The 13,770-nt window shown below is 40.7% G+C and overlaps 1 protein-coding gene across 2 annotated transcripts in view; it reads right to left on the reverse strand.

The window, feature by feature from the left end:
* Positions 1 to 13,277, reverse strand: part of LOC124255895 (serine/threonine-protein kinase SIK1-like) — a 52,779-nt gene extending 39,502 nt beyond the window's left edge. For both annotated transcript variants that reach the window (XM_046689842.1, XM_046689841.1), the window contains exons 1-2: positions 13,021 to 13,277; positions 487 to 603 (exon numbers count right to left, since the gene is read on the reverse strand). In XM_046689842.1, coding sequence (XP_046545798.1) covers positions 487 to 603; positions 13,021 to 13,143 — 240 coding nt within the window. In that variant the 5' untranslated portion in view covers positions 13,144 to 13,277. The remainder of the gene's footprint in view (positions 1 to 486; positions 604 to 13,020) is intronic.
* Between the last annotated feature and the right edge of the window lie 493 nt (positions 13,278 to 13,770).

Below are 13,770 nucleotides of genomic sequence, written 5' to 3' on the forward strand. Positions count from 1 at the left end.
ACTGTCGTATCACACTGTCGTATTACAGTCGTATCACGCAGTTGTATCACGCAGTTGTATCACAGTCGTATCACGCAGTTGTATCACAGTCATATCACGCAGTTGTATCACAGTCGTATCACTCAGTTGTATCACAGTCATATCACACAGTTGTACCACACAGTTGTATCACAGTCATATCACACAGCCGTATCACACAGTTTTATCACACAATTGTATCACACAGTTGTATCACAGTCGTATCACACACTCGTCCCACAGTGGCATCACACAGTTGTATCACAGTCGTATCACACAGTTTTATCACAGTTGTATCACACAATTGTATCACACAGTTGTATCACAGTTGTATCACTGTCGTATCATACAGTTGTGCCACAGTGGTATCACACAGTTGTATCACTGTCATATCAGTCGTATCACACAGTTGTACCGCACAGTAAAATCTTGTGTCGTCTGAAATTACGTTGTGTATTCAGCACTCACCTGGTACAGCTTGATGACGTGTGGATGAGATAACAGCTTCATGATCTGAACTTCACGGTACACCTTCTTCAAGTTGGCTTCGTCAAGCTGGGTCTTGTCAATAATTTTAATGGCCACCTGAAAATAATTGTCAAATCGTTATCACTGACATAAAAGAATTTTGCAAGCTCTGATGATACCATACATGGAAAGGGTGAAGGAAGCACGTCAAAAGCTATTTTCTATGATACATGACTTCACAAAACTAAGTGGTTGATGTGTGAGTACCTAGCAACACCCAATGGTTGATGTGTGAGTACCTAGCAACACCCAGTGGTTGATGTGTGAGTACCTAGCAACACCCAATGGTCGATGTGTGAGTACCTAGCAGCACCCAATGGTTGATGTGTGAGTACCTAGCAACACCTAATGATTGATGTGTGAGTACCTAGCAACACCCAGTGGTCGATGTGTGAGTACCTAGCAACACCCAATCTTCGATGTGTGAGTACCTAGCAACACCCAGTGGTCGATGTGTGAGTACCTAGCAACACCCAATGGTCGATGTGTGAGTACCTAGCAACACCCAGTGGTCGGTGTGTGAGTACCTACCAACACCCAATGGTCGATGTGTGAGTACCTAGCAACACCCAATGGTTGATGTGTGAGTACCTAGCAACACCCAATGGTTGATGTGTGAGTACCTAGCAACACCCAGTGGTCGATGTGTGAGTACCTAGCAACACCCAATGGTTGATGTGTAAGTACCTAGCAACACCCAGTGGTCGATGTGTGTGAGTACCTAGCACCTAGCACCCAATGGTCGATGTGTGAGTACCTAGCAACACCCAATGGTCGATGTGTGAGTACCTAGCAACACCCAATGGTCGATGTGTGAGTACCTAGCAACCCAATGGTCGATGTGTGAGTACCTAGCAACACCCAATGGTTGATGTGTGAGTACCTAGCAACACCCAATGGTCGATGTGTGAGTACCTAGCAACACCCATGGTTGATGTGTGAGTACCTAGCAAAACCCAGTGGTTGGTGTGTGAGTACCTAGCAACACCCAGTGGTCGGTGTGTGAGTACCTAGCAACACCCATGGTTGATGTGTGAGTACCTAGCAACACCCAGTGGTCGTGGTGTGTGAGTACCTAGCAACACCCAGTGGTCGACGCATGAGTACCTAACAATGCCTTGACAACACAATGCATGACTGCACACTGGATCAGATCAGAACTGGTAACCAGTGGTCGATGTGTGAGTATACACATCATTATGATAATAAATCATTGTATTGATGGACCTTTGACTACAAGGGCTTCTTTCTGAAAGAGAACTGATGATCGAGAATCACATTTATGAATTGATATCAGAGTTATCTCCCCTACAATCTATCACAATGTGTATCACAATAAGGACACCTGTTTCACAATCTATCACAATGTGTATCACAATGAGGACACCTGTTTCACAATCTATTACGATGTGTATCATATTAAAGATATGGTAAATAACATTCTTCGAAATTTCAACAAGATAAAATTCTTATTTTGCTAATATCCCCCACACTGACTTGGACAATAAGATCAGAGAAAAGAACTAGCTGGGGTAGAACAGCCTAGCAACCATCTGGCAGTAGAGGGGCAGAACAGCCAAGCAACTGTCTGGTAGTAATGGGGTAGAACAGCCTAGCAACCATCTGTCAGTAGTGGGGTTGAACAGCCTAGCAACCGTATGGTAGTAGTGAGGTAGAACAGCCTAGCAACCATCTGGCAGTAGAGGGCCAGAACAGCCTAGCAACCATCTGGCAGTAGTGGGGTAGAACAGCCTAGCAACCATCTGGTAGTAATGGGGTAGAACAGCCTAGCAACCATCTGGCAGTAGTGGGGTAGAACAGCCTAGCAACTGTCTGGCAGTAGTGGGGTAGAACAGCCTAGCAACCATCTGGCAGTAGTGGGGTAGAACAGCCTAGCAACCATCTGGCAGTAGTGGGGTAGAACAGCCTAGCAACCATCTGGCAGTAGTGGGGTAGAACAGCCTAGCAACCATCTGTCAGTAGTGGGGTAGAACAACCTAGCAACCATCTGGTAGTAGTGGGGTAGAACAGCCTAGCAACTGTCTGGTAGTAATGGGGTAGAACAGTCTAGCAACCATCTGGCAGTAGTAGCAACTGTCTGGGTAGTGGGGTAGAACAGCCTAGCAACTGGCAGTCTGGTTGGATTGAACAGCCTAGCAACCATCTGGTAGTAGTGGGGCAGAACAGCCCAGCAAACCATCTGGCAGTAGTCTGGCAGTAGTGGGTTAGAACAGCCTAGCAACCGTCTGGTAGTAGTGGGGTAGAACAGCCTAGCAACTGTCTGGCAGTAAAGGGGCAGAACAGCCCAGCAACCGTCTGGCAGAAGTGGGGTTGAACAGCCTAGAAACCATCTGGTAGTAATGGGGTAGAACAGCCTAGCAACCATCTGGCAGTAGAGGGGCAGCATCTGGCAGTAGAGGGGCAGAACAGCCCAGCAACCATCTGGCAGTAGTGGGGTTGAACAGCCTAGCAACCGTCTGGTAGTAGTGGGGTAGAACAGCCTAGCAACTGTCTGGCAGTAAAGGGGCAGAACAGCCCAGCAACCGTCTGGCAGAAGTGGGGTTGAACAGCCTAGCAACCATCTGGTAGTAATGGGGTAGAACAGCATAGCAACCATCTGGCAGTAGAGGGGCAGCATCTGGCAGTAGAGGGGCAGAACAGCCTAGCAACCATCTCGCAGTAGAGGGACAGAACAGCCTAGCAACAGTCTGGCAGTAGTGGGGCAGAACAGCCTAGCAACCATCTGGCAGTAGTGGGGCAGAACAGCCTAGCAACCATCTGGCAGTAGTGGGCCAGAACAGCCTAGCAACCATCTGGCAGTAGTCGGCCAGAACAGCCTAGCAAATCATCTGGCAGTAGTGGGCCAGAACAGCCTAGCAACCATCTGGCAGTAGTGGGGTAGAACAGCCTAAGAACAATCAGACATTATTTGGGTGGAGAGCCTTGCAACCATCAGTCAGTATTTGCAAAGAGTAGCCAAGCAACCATTAAGTGTTTATTATGATAATTTACAGATTAAAATAAATGCAGCAGGGAGGGGTCTCGGTGATCGTGCCATAGTCAGGCTAGTTTGGCTCATCATCAGCTCAAGCACCCTTGCTCACTCTACCTGCAGCCCAGGTTATTATTATGGTTATTGATAATTATCATATTTATTGTTAACACATCTGCCTGTTATCTGCTTGCTATTTCTATCCCTGCTATCAGCTCTCTTGTGTGATATGGCTCATAACGCCTGTTAAAGTGGCTGCATGGATGATACCAGGTCGCAAGGCAGACAATGCATTGCATCTATAAATATCAGATATGATAAGGATCAACATACTCTGCTATTAATAGCCCCTTGTTATCAGACTTTGATGTAAGTACAACCCACGCTTCTTGTGTCAGGCTGTTACACTTACAGATAGCGACAATACAATCTGATCAACAGGTACACCTGAACCTCATGAAATCCTTGTATCAATGAATACAATGTACATTTGAGGAATCCTTGTATGAAACATACAATGGACCCTTGAACAATCCTTGTAGCAACAAATACAATGGATCCTTAACAATCCTTGTATCAACAAATGCACTGGACCCTTGAACAATTCTTGCAATGGACCCTTGAACAATCCTTGTAGCAACAAATGCACTGGACCCTTGAACAATCCTTGTAGCAACAAATGCACTGGACCCTTGAACAATCCTTGTAGCAACAAATACAATGGATCCTTAACAATCCTTGTATCAACAAATGCACTGGACCCTTGAACAATTCTTGCAATGGACCCTTGAACAATCCTTGTAGCAACAAATGCACTGGACCCTTGAACAATCCTTGTAGCAACAAATGCACTGGACCCTTGAACAATCCTTGTAGCAACAAATACAATGGATCCTTAACAATCCTTGTATCAACAAATGCACTGGACCCTTGAACAATCCTTGTAGCAACAAATACAATGGATCCTGAACAATCCTTGTATCAACAAATGCACTGGACCCTTGAACAATTCTTGCAATGGATCCTTGAACAATCCTTGTAGCAACAAAAAGGACCCTTGAACAATCCTTGTAGCAACCCTTGAACAATCCTTGTAGCAACAAATACAATGGACCCTTGTATCAACAAATGCACTGGACCCTTGAACAATTCTTGCAATGGATCCTTGAACAATCCTTGTAGCAACAAATGCAATGGACCCTTGAACAATCCTTTTAGCAACAAATACAAAGGACCCTTGAACAATTCTTACAATGGACCCTTGAACAATCCTTGTAGCAACAAATACAATGGATCCTTGAACAATCCTTGTATCAACAAATACAATGGATCCTTAACAATCCTTGTATCAACAAATGCACTGGACCCTTGAACAATTCTTGCAATGGACTCTTGAACAATCCTTGTAGCAACAAATGCACTGGACCCTTGAACAATCCTTTTAGCAACAAATACAAAGGACCCTTGAACAATTCTTGCAATGGACCCTTGAACAATCCTTGTAGCAACAAATGCACTGGACCCTTGAACAATCCTTGTAGCAACAAATGCACTGGACCCTTGAACAATCCTTGTAGCAACAAATACAATGGATCCTTAACAATCCTTGTATCAACAAATGCACTGGACCCTTGAACAATTCTTGCAATGGACCCTTGAACAATCCTTGTAGCAACAAATGCAATGGACCCTTGAACAATCCTTTTAGCAACAAATACAAAGGACCCTTGAACAATTCTTGCAACGGACCCTTGAACAATCCTTGTAGCAACAAATACAATGGACCCTTGAACAATCCTTGTAGCAACAAATACAATGGATCCTTGAACAATCCTTGTAGCAACAAATGCAATGGACCCTTGAACAATTCTTGTAGCAACAAATACAATGGATCCTTAACAATCCTTGTATCAACAAATAGGACCCTTGAACAATCCTTGTAGAAACAAATACAATTGATCCTTGAACAATCCTTGTATCAACAAATACAATGGACCCTTGAACAATTCTTGTATTAACAAATACAAAGGACCCTTGAACAATTCTTGTATCAACAAATACAAAGGACCCTTGAACAATTCTTGTATCAACAAATGCACTGGACCCTTGAACAATTCTTGCAATGGACCCTTGAACAATCCTTGTAGCAACAAATGCACTGGACCCTTGAACAATCCTTGTAGCAACAAATGCACTGGACCCTTGAACAATCCTTGTAGCAACAAATACAATGGATCCTTAACAATCCTTGTATCAACAAATGCACTGGACCCTTGAACAATCCTTGTAGCAACAAATACAATGGATCCTTAACAATCCTTGTAGCAACAAATGCACTGGACCCTTGAACAATTCTTGCAATGGACCCTTGAACAATCCTTGTAGCAACAAATATAAAGGACCCTTGAACAATCCTTGTAGCAACAAATGCACTGGACCCTTGAACAATCCTTGTAGCAACAAATACAATGGATCCTTAACAATCCTTGTATCAACAAATGCACTGGACCCTTGAACAATTCTTGCAATGGATCCTTGAACAATCCTTGTAGCAACAAATGCAATGGACCCTTGAACAATCCTTTTAGCAACAAATACAAAGGACCCTTGAACAATTCTTACAGTGGACCCTTGAACAATCCTTGTAGCAACAAATACAATGGACCCTTGAACAATCCTTGTAGCAGCAAATACAACGGATCCTTGAACAATCTTTGTAGCAACAAATACAATGGATCCTTAACAATCCTTGTATCAACAAATGCACTGGACCCTTGAACAATTCTTGCAATGGACTCTTGAACAATCCTTGTAGCAACAAATGCAATGGACCCTTGAACAATCCTTTTAGCAACAAATACAATGGATCCTGAACAATCCTTGTATCAACAAATGCACTGGACCCTTGAACAATTCTTGCAATGGACCCTTGAACAATCCTTGTAGCAACAAATATAAAGGACCCTTGAACAATCCTTGTAGCAACAAATGCACTGGACCCTTGAACAATCCTTGTAGCAACAAATACAATGGATCCTTAACAATCCTTGTATCAACAAATGCACTGGACCCTTGAACAATTCTTGCAATGGATCCTTGAACAATCCTTGTAGCAACAAATGCAATGGACCCTTGAACAATCCTTTTAGCAACAAATACAAAGGACCCTTGAACAATTTTTGCAATGGACCCTTGAACAATCCTTGTAGCAACAAATACAATGGATCCTTAACAATCCTTGTATCAACAAATGCACTGGACCCTTGAACAATTCTTGCAATGGACCCTTGAACAATCCTTGTAGCAACAAATATAAAGGACCCTTGAACAATCCTTGTAGCAACAAATGCACTGGACCCTTGAACAATCCTTGTATCAACAAATACAATGGATCCTTAACAATCCTTGTATCAACAAATGCACTGGACCCTTGAACAATTCTTGCAATGGATCCTTGAACAATCCTTGTAGCAACAAATGCAATGGACCCTTGAACAATCCTTTTAGCAACAAATACAAAGGACCCTTGAACAATTCTTACAGTGGACCCTTGAACAATCCTTGTAGCAACAAATACAATGGACCCTTGAACAATCCTTGTAGCAACAAATACAATGGATCCTTGAACAATCCTTGTAGCAACAAATACAATGGATCCTTAACAATCCTTGTATCAACAAATGCACTGGACCCTTGAACAATTCTTGCAATGGACTCTTGAACAATCCTTGTAGCAACAAATGCACTGGACCCTTGAACAATCCTTTTAGCAACAAATACAAAGGACCCTTGAACAATTTTTGCAATGGACCCTTGAACAATCCTTGTAGCAACAAATGCTCTGGACCCTTGAACAATCCTTGCAGCAACAAATGCACTTGACCCTTGAACAATCCTTGTATCAACAAATACAATGGATCCTTAACAATCCTTGTATCAACAAATGCACTGGACCCTTGAACAATTCTTGCAATGGACCCTTGAACAATCCTTGTAGCAACAAATGCAATGGACCCTTGAACAATCCTTTTAGCAACAAATACAAAGGACCCTTGAACAATTCTTGCAACGGACCCTTGAACAATCCTTGTAGCAACAAATACAATGGACCCTTGAACAATCCTTGTAGCAACAAATACAATGGATCCTTGAACAATCCTTGTAGCAACAAATGCAATGGACCCTTGAACAATTCTTGTAGCAACAAATACAATGGATCCTTAACAATCCTTGTATCAACAAATACAAAGGACCCTTGAACAATCCTTGTAGAAACAAATACAATTGATCCTTGAACAATCCTTGTATCAACAAATACAATGGACCCTTGAACAATTCTTGTATTAACAAATACAAAGGACCCTTGAACAATTCTTGTATCAACAAATACAAAGGACCCTTGAACAATTCTTGTATCAACAAATACAATGGACCCTTGAACAATCCTTGTATCAACAAATACAAAGGACCCTTGAACAATCCTTGTAGAAACAAATACAATTGATCCTTGAACAATCCTTGTATCAACAAATACAATGGACCCTTGAACAATTCTTGCAATGGACAAATACAAAGGACCCTTGAACAATTCTTGTAGCAACAAATACACTGGACCCTTGAACAATCCTTGTAGCAACAAATACACTGGACCCTTGAACAATTCTTGTATCAACAAATACAATGGACCCTTGAACAATCCTTGTATCAACAAATACAAAGGACCCTTGAACAATCCTTGTAGAAACAAATACAATTGATCCTTGAACAATCCTTGTATCAACAAATACAATGGACCCTTGAACAATTCTTGTATCAACAAATACAATGGACCCTTGAACAATTCTTGTATCAACAAATACAATGGACCCTTGAACAATTCTTGTATCAACAAATACAAAGGACCCTTGAACAATTCTTGTATCAACAAATACAATGGACCCTTGAACAATTCTTGTATCAACAAATACAATGGACCCTTGAACAATCCTTGCAGCAACAAATACAATGTATACTGCAATAAAAATATCTAGAAATACCATGGATCCTTGACAAATCCTTGTATCAACAATACCATGGATCATTAGGCAATCCTGGTATCAACAAATACCATGGATCATAAGACACTCCTCGTATCAACAATACCATGGATCATCAGACACTCCTCGTATCAACAAATACCAATGGATCATCAGACACTCCTCGTATCAACAATACCATGGATCATCAGACACTCTTCGTATCAACAAATACCATGGATCATAAGACACTCCTCGTATCAACAATACCATGGATCATCAGACACTCCTCGTATCAACAAATACCAATGGATCATCAGACAATCCTTGGACTCTCGCAGGCTTTTACGCAATGCATAAATGTACGTCCATTACACAGAACTGAACATTGTGTCCCCTGGGACGCTCAATAACATAATAATGATGATAATAATAATGAGCCCATTCATATAGCGCTAAACTCCACACCAGGTATGCTCATAGCGCTAACCATGAATAAAGAGTTAATGAAGTCCATTGATATAAAACGTTTTGCAGAGAAAGGTTTTGAGATGATGCTTAAAGTTTTCAAGCGTTGGAGACAGTGTGCACTGTTCAAACTTCAGGACAAGAAACCAAGTTCATGTAATTAGCAGGGATTTACCTTCAGTCCTGTATTTGAGGGTCCCTGGGACTCATACTCTTAATTTTCAAGGGTCCTGGGTAGTGGTGGTCCGATTAATTGAAATATTCGAAGATTGGTCGCAATGACAAAACAACCAAGCAATCGATCATGTTTTTTCATAATCGAACACAATCAATTTTGGAACATTTTTTTGCAATAACAATATTTTTCACAAGGTTGGTTTTGTCTGTTAGATTTCATTAGCACTACAAGATTACTTGATCGACATTTAAAAAAAAAAGTATTTGGACTTTTTTCTCGTCAACATGGACGCGCTAATTAATTTCGATGCATCCATTGTCAATTGTTATGCGTATAGGACACATTAATTCATGTCCTGTAAATCCCTGAATTAGAATAATCACTAAATCTTACTGAACAGTCTACCACATCACCCCTGAGCCCCTCCTAGATTCCACGATTCCAGAATAAATTGTGGAAATTACCTTTTGATGTAGAAAGTCCGCAGAAAATGTATTTTTATGCAGAATACCTTCAGAATTTCCCATTTTTCTGCCGTGGAATTGACTTATTTCGAAAGTTGAATCAAGATTGACTATCAACCGAAGTAGAGGTAGATGTCACAAGTATGACTGATTTAAGCGCCACTGAGCAGCAAAAGTTGGAAGGAAGGTGCTATACAAATCAGTTATTATCTATTTTTATTTATTATTTATTTATACAAAAAACGAAAGGAGACATTTTTTATAATGATATTTTTCAAAATATTCACGAATAAAGATGATTTATTGATAAAGTAATCTTTTCTTAAGCACCTTAGAATAATATTATTTGAATCTGAAACTGCAATTATGTTCACAAAATCAGATAAAATTTCATTATTTTGATGCTTTTAACTGCAGAATTTTGAGAAATGGGATGCAAAATTTACTTAAATTTGCCACAGAATTCTGAAAAATTCATCCCGGAATGCAGAAGGGACTGATTTCATTACTGTACATAACCATCGTATATCATGTACAGACCCTTGAAATTAGTGAGTGGACACTGACACTGCAATTATGTTCACAAAATCAGATAAAATTTCATTATTTTGTTGCTTTTAACTGCAGAATTTTGAGAAATGGAATGCAGAATTTACTTAAATTTGCCACAGAATTCTGAAAAATTCATCCCGGAATGCAGAAGGGACTGATTTCATTACTGTACAGAACCATCGTATATCATGTACAGACCCTTGAAATTAGTGAGTGGACACTGACACTGCAATTATGTTCACAAAATCAGATAAAATTTCATTATTTTGTTGCTTTTAACTGCAGAATTTTGAGAAATGGGATGCAGAATTTACTTAAATTTGCCACGGAATTCTGAAAAATTCATCCCTGAATGCAGAAGGGACTGATTTCATTACTGTACAGAACCATCGTATATCATGTACAGACCCTTGAAATTAGTGAGTCCTGTGGACCATAATTTTGTTGGTCAAGGTATAACCCTGGTCTTGAACAATCAACACTTCTCCAAATACACTTTTAGTTCTACTCAAACGATCAACGATCAGTGAGTGAGTGAGTGAGTGAGTTAGTTTAGTTTTACACCGCTTTTAGCAATATTCCAGCTATATCACAGCGGGGGACACCAGAAATTGGCTTCACATATTGTACCCATGTGGGGAATCGAACCCGGGTCATCGGCGTGACGAACGAACGCTTTAACCACTACGCTACCCCACCGTGCCCCCATCATCAACATGTAGACAATCATTGAGTCAACAAATGCAGTGGACCCTTAAACGTGTTAAACAATCATGGCATCGACAAATGCACTGCCACTTGGACAGTCATGACATTATCAAATACACTGGTCCCTGGAACAACCCTGGTGTCCACTAGTACCCTGGGCCTTTAGACAATCCTTCATGTTAGCAATGAACACACTATACAAGCAATATATCATGAACAGTATGGACGAATCTGTGACACATGGCGGTGGTGGTAACAGAATATACAACCACATATATAGACAGCAGAGATGAATCTGTCACATGTGGTGGTGGTAACAGAACCATACAACCACAGATATAGACAGCAGAGATGAATCTGTCACACGTGGCGGTGGTAACAGAAAATACAACCACAGATATACAAAGATGAATCTGTGACACATGGTGGTGGTAACAGAATATACAACCACAGATATAGACAGCAGAGATGAACCTGTCACATGTGGTGGTGGTAACAGAACATACAACTACAGATATAGACAGCAAAGATGAATCTGTGACACGTGGCGGTGGTAACAGAACATACAACCAGAGATATAGACAGCAAAGATGAATCTGTGACACGTGGTGGTGGTAACAGAATATACAACCACAGATATACACAGCAGAGATGAATCTGTGACACGTGGTGGTGGTAACAGAATATACAACCACAGATATACACAGCAGAGATGAATCTGTCACACGTGGTGGTGGTAACAGAATATACAACCACAGATATACACAGCAGAGATGAATCTGTCACACGTGGCAGTGGTAACAGAATATACAACTACAGATATAGACAGCAGAGATGAATCTGTGACACATGGTGGTGGTAACAGAATATACAACCACAGATATAGACAGCAGAGATGAATCTGTCACACGTGGTGGTGGTAACAGAATATACAACCACAGATATAGACAACAGAGATGAATCTGTGACACATGGCGGTGGTAACAGAATATACAACTACAGATATAGACAGCAGAGATGAATCTGTGACACATGGCTGGTGGTAACAGAATATACAACCACAGATATAGACAGCAGAGATGAATCTGTGACACATGGCGGTGGTAACAGAATATACAACCACACACAACAGATATGAATTTGTGACGCACGGTGGTGGTGACAGAATATACAACCAACTTAGCACCTTAACGAGCACAATGTGAAATTGTATATTCTGCGCAATTATCCACCTCTATAGTCAATGAATGTAGTACACAAACATACAAATTAGTATTGATCTAAGGGAGGTATGGGCTGTGTTCATGGGGGGTCAACAGGACTAATACACACTGCATAGTCAGTGAATATTGTCTGTATACACCACGCATATCCAAACACAAATTACACTAGTGTGATATGGGGCGATAAGGAATGACAGTGGGTGGGCCTTCATTTTAAGTATGGGAAACATTAAACATACAGGTACATACCATGCGCAGTGATTTCTACAAACCCTTAATATTAACGTATGGTATGGATTTACAACTTCTTTAATATTTACAACACAACATTTCTGGGCTACTTCTTGCCCCTTCATCAGGTGAATGTAAATCCATACCATATCTTGCTGTCTTAATATTAACATTTACACAGAATATTAGAACCAATAGCTTACGTCTAAGAAACCAAACTGTCAAATAAAGAAATACATGTTTCTCAACAGACATTAGAAAACAAAACATGCCGAATATCTTTGTATGGAGGAGTAGAGTGGTAACTGGTTGTGGAACAGACGACAACTTGAAGCCTTGACCCTTATCTGAAAGTTGGTATTTAAAAACATAAATATCTCACGTATTACATGACAAGTTATAAACATCTTGAATGGCGTTATGCCAGGTAGGAATTTGTTTCTGTGCCGGTATCCGCAAACTTGTCCCCACTTCCCCTCTTTCAATCCTTCCTTCTTTGTATCCATGAAGAAAGGAAGGAAGAAAGCTGCTATCTGGTCAGTGAAATCTGATCAAGCACCTGCACAAACTGCTCGGAAACACATACCTCTTGACACGCTACAACACTTATGAGTTGCACTTTTTCTACTTAAACAACACAAACCTCAGTTTTGGTGATTCGGTGTTTCGCTAGTTTCACAACAGCGAAATTGCCTTTTCCGATCGTGCGTTCTATATCGTAAAATCCAACCCGGATCTGCCCCTTGGCTCGATCGGCCATGACCATATCTCCTCGTCAGAGGATCAAGCTGCATATTTCTTTACTCCACATAGTTTTAAAGCGAGTGTGAAGAACTGTTCCACCTTTACAAGCCGACATCTTTCACTCAATCACAACTTGCATGGCGCTAGCAGCCTAAATCCTCTGTGACGTATCTGTGACGTCAAAACAACTCAGTATTGAATTCGCAGGCCGAGTTTCGTATTTGCTGGTTGCTATGTTGCTCAGGCAATATTCTAGGCCACGCAAATTTACTGTTAAAACAACACTGTGTGTTAATCACGAACGCGAGTTTGTTCCTTTAAATGGAGACATAATGGATGAGCATGAACGGTATGTTTCACCGTTGCGTAATATCTTCCGTACAGGCGAACATATGGCATTGTTTATAGGTGAATATATAAGCTTATCGCCCACCGACAAATATCATTTTCATATTTGTTTACTTGGTTTTTTAACATTGTAGAAAACCTAATGTGAATCTGCATTTATCATGTGATATTAAAATGCAATTTCGTTTAATTATATTTTTAAAGTTTTGGGTAATTAAAGCAATATTTGCACATAAATGACATTTTTTGCTATAATAATCATAATAATGAAAGTTTTTATGTTGTCTTTTTCAATAAATAA

The sequence above is a fragment of the Haliotis rubra genome, unplaced genomic scaffold, assembly GCF_003918875.1.
Source record: "Haliotis rubra isolate DU_JTF1 unplaced genomic scaffold, ASM391887v1 Scf611, whole genome shotgun sequence".
NCBI classification, from domain to species: Eukaryota; Metazoa; Mollusca; class Gastropoda; order Lepetellida; family Haliotidae; genus Haliotis; species Haliotis rubra.